The sequence below is a fragment of the Barbus barbus genome, assembly GCF_936440315.1.
Source record: "Barbus barbus genome assembly, chromosome: 2".
Classification (NCBI taxonomy): domain Eukaryota; kingdom Metazoa; phylum Chordata; class Actinopteri; order Cypriniformes; family Cyprinidae; genus Barbus; species Barbus barbus.
The window spans coordinates 20,824,254-20,827,149 of record NC_136730.1 but is presented as its reverse complement, the minus strand read 5'-3'; the positions used below and the strand labels follow the sequence as shown (position 1 = coordinate 20,827,149).

Sequence of the window (2,896 nt, the reverse complement as noted above, 5' to 3'; positions counted from 1 at the left end):
ACAATAACAGCATGAACATTTTATGAACACAATAACAGAACTCTTTTTTTTTGTTTTTAAGTATTTTTAATTAGGCCTACTTATTCAAAAGTAGTACCATCTCATAGAGTACGCAATTTCGGACGCAGCCTAACTGATGACAGAATTTGCATTTTTAGGTAAACTATAGCCCTTTAAGATATCTAATACAAATGTGAAAAGAAGCCTTAAGGTCATTGCACACGGAGTCTTGAATTTTTTCATATTCGTCATCCTTTCCTATCAAAATGCATGCTATGGATGTGAAAACGCAGAAAATCGAACCTGATCCGAATTTTTTTGACGGACAAAAGTTTCGGAGGCAGTGTGCAAACGACACAACGCGAGGTCGTATTTATTTTTTAACATGCAAACATTTCAGACTCTGTGTGCAGTGACCTTTAGGCAAAAATGTTCTAAATGTTAAGCCCTTTAAAAGTTCAATGTAACAAATATACAAAGAACTCTTTCATTTCAAATCTATATTATGTTATTGTACAGAACACCTAAGATGATTTGAAGAAGTTTTTGTCCATACACTTAAAGTCAATTAGGTCCAAAATAATAAAGAGAGAGAGAAAGAAAGAGAGAGATTTATTTTTCAGAATATCTTTGTGTATTACAGAAGAAAGAAAGTCAGAGCATTTTGGGTGAACTATCCCTTTAAGACGTCTAGTAAAAAATTGAACATAAGCTTTAGAACAAACTGATCTTTACATGTTTATTTGAAAGTTTTAATACAACAAATAAACAAACAATAAACGTCTCATTGTTTTAAAAGGCTAATGTGTCGATCTTCACTTTCCTATATCTCTTTAAAGTCTGTTTCATGGCTGGGTTTCTGAATTTCTGATTCCATCCCTGGTAAAGATGTTCTCCTCCTGGCTGCTGTCTCTATTCTCTGCACAAGTTCCACATCCCACGGGTGCGTAACGAAACTCAGCACCTCCCCTCCCTCTGAGCCACCTGCTCTCCCCACGCGCCCTGCCCGGTGGATGTAATCTGTGTGGGTCTCAGGGAAGTCATAATTGACAATAAGTCCAACTCTCTGTGTGTCCAAACCTCTTGAAGCTATGTCAGTGCAAATTAGAACATCAACATTCCCTTTTTGAAAGTTCTTAAAAGTTCCTTCTCTCATAGTCGCAGGCATCTCTCCCTGGAGCCTCATATGACGAACACCCATTTCCTCCAGTGAGTAGCCCAGCCAGTTGACGGTGGAAGCCGAGTTACAGAACACCAAAACGCCTTTGTGCTCCATTTCGGCCTTCTTCAGGGCCTGGTGAAGCTCTAGAATCTTGTCTGCACCTTTGACCCTGAGAAACGTCTGCTTTACATGTGGCATGAGATGATGCAGCATGCGGCTTTTAACGGTCACCATGCTGGCCAGGTCAGTTACCTTACTGAGCACCTGTCCTACACCACCCGGAAATGTGGCTCCCACCACAACCAGCTGAGCTTTACGGACGAGCCCAACCGTCTCAGAGAGCCTGGATGCCACCTCGGTATGCGAAAGAATATTCTCAAGCATGCCTGCAAAGCTTTCGTCAAACATAGTGTCGGCTTCATCGATGACTAGGAAGTTTAGTTCGTTCAAGTTAATGAACCGCTTCCAGAGGGCCTTCAGCAGGGCGCCAGGAGTGGCCACTAAAACATCCGGCTGACCGTGAGTGAACGCCGCTTTGATGTTACCCACACCTCTCCCACCTCCTACGACTTTGACCACGAGTCCAAACGGTTTGCTGATCGATCGAGCTACAGATGTCACTTGTTCTGCTAGTTCCCGTGATGGGACGATGACCACAGAGCGAATGTTTCTCTCAGAGTCTGTGAAGGGCTCCTCCTGCCTGTCCGCTTGTAGCCTGTGGATGATGGGAAGGAGGTATGCCAATGTTTTTCCACTTCCCGTCTCTGCAGCACAGAGAATATTGCGTCCTTTTAGTATTTTGGTAATGGTTTGCATCTGGACTGTGGTGGGGTGAATTATATTCTGGCTGTGTAAAGTCTCGACCAGTTCTGGACAAATATTAAAGCAATTAAATGTCTTTTGGGGGACAGAAGCACTGCCATCACCCTCGTCCTTCTGCTTGAGGACAGATGGTGGAGCACTTTGGATGCTGTTTATGGAGAAGTAATCCCCTAACGCTTTGTTACTCTTCCATCCCTTGGATGTCAGAACCGGCTGTTCAAATTTCCCAAGTGTATAGCCGACAGACTGGTTTAGTTGCGGGTTCTTGCACTTGATCAGCAGTCTTCCAGGCTTGACTGTTGGCAGCTTGTCAAACTTCTTATTTTGCATCTGTTTGATGTTCTCTATACGTTCTTGCATGCGTCTTGGGATGCGGATCACCACAGGCTGTAAGGCAGCGGTTGTCACTCTGCGTACACCCGCGCTAACGCCCGCGATCTGTCCCCAGCCGAGCTGCGAACTACAGAGTTTAGAAATGAGAAAGGCACGGCGTCCGATGTTCACTGACTGCATTGTACATACGAGGTACTTCCACAGCACACGCGAAGGTGAATATCGGATGTCCCGTTTAATCCGCAGATTTATTCAAGAATAATCTTTTATGTGACAAACGCGATAAAACACTGAACGCACACGCACCCATGCTTTTAGTTCGTCCGGTCGCAGAATGATGACGTTAAAAACCCGTGACGCCAAAATAAAAGCCCCATGGCTCAAACGTGAGGAATAGTGTGCTACTCTTATATTTCTATAATATCTTATGATTACATTTAACAAGCGAATCAGACTGTGGAAGCAATAACACAGGATGTTTCTATCAATACAACGTTTCAAACGTCTAAAATAGAACAATCTAGAACTGGTAGGGTATTTAGAAATATTAACAAATAGTGAAGGCATACAGCTTTTTAA

The 2,896-nt window shown here is 43.2% G+C and overlaps 1 protein-coding gene across 1 annotated transcript; it reads right to left on the bottom strand.

The window, feature by feature from the left end:
• Window positions 1-599: 599 nt before the first annotated feature.
• Window positions 600-2,653, bottom strand: ddx28 (DEAD (Asp-Glu-Ala-Asp) box polypeptide 28). The gene has a single exon (XM_079436143.1). It carries the CDS (start codon window positions 2,495-2,497, stop codon window positions 824-826), a length of 1,674 nt encoding a protein of 557 aa, XP_079292269.1. The 5' UTR covers window positions 2,498-2,653; the 3' UTR covers window positions 600-823.
• Between the last annotated feature and the right edge of the window lie 243 nt (window positions 2,654-2,896).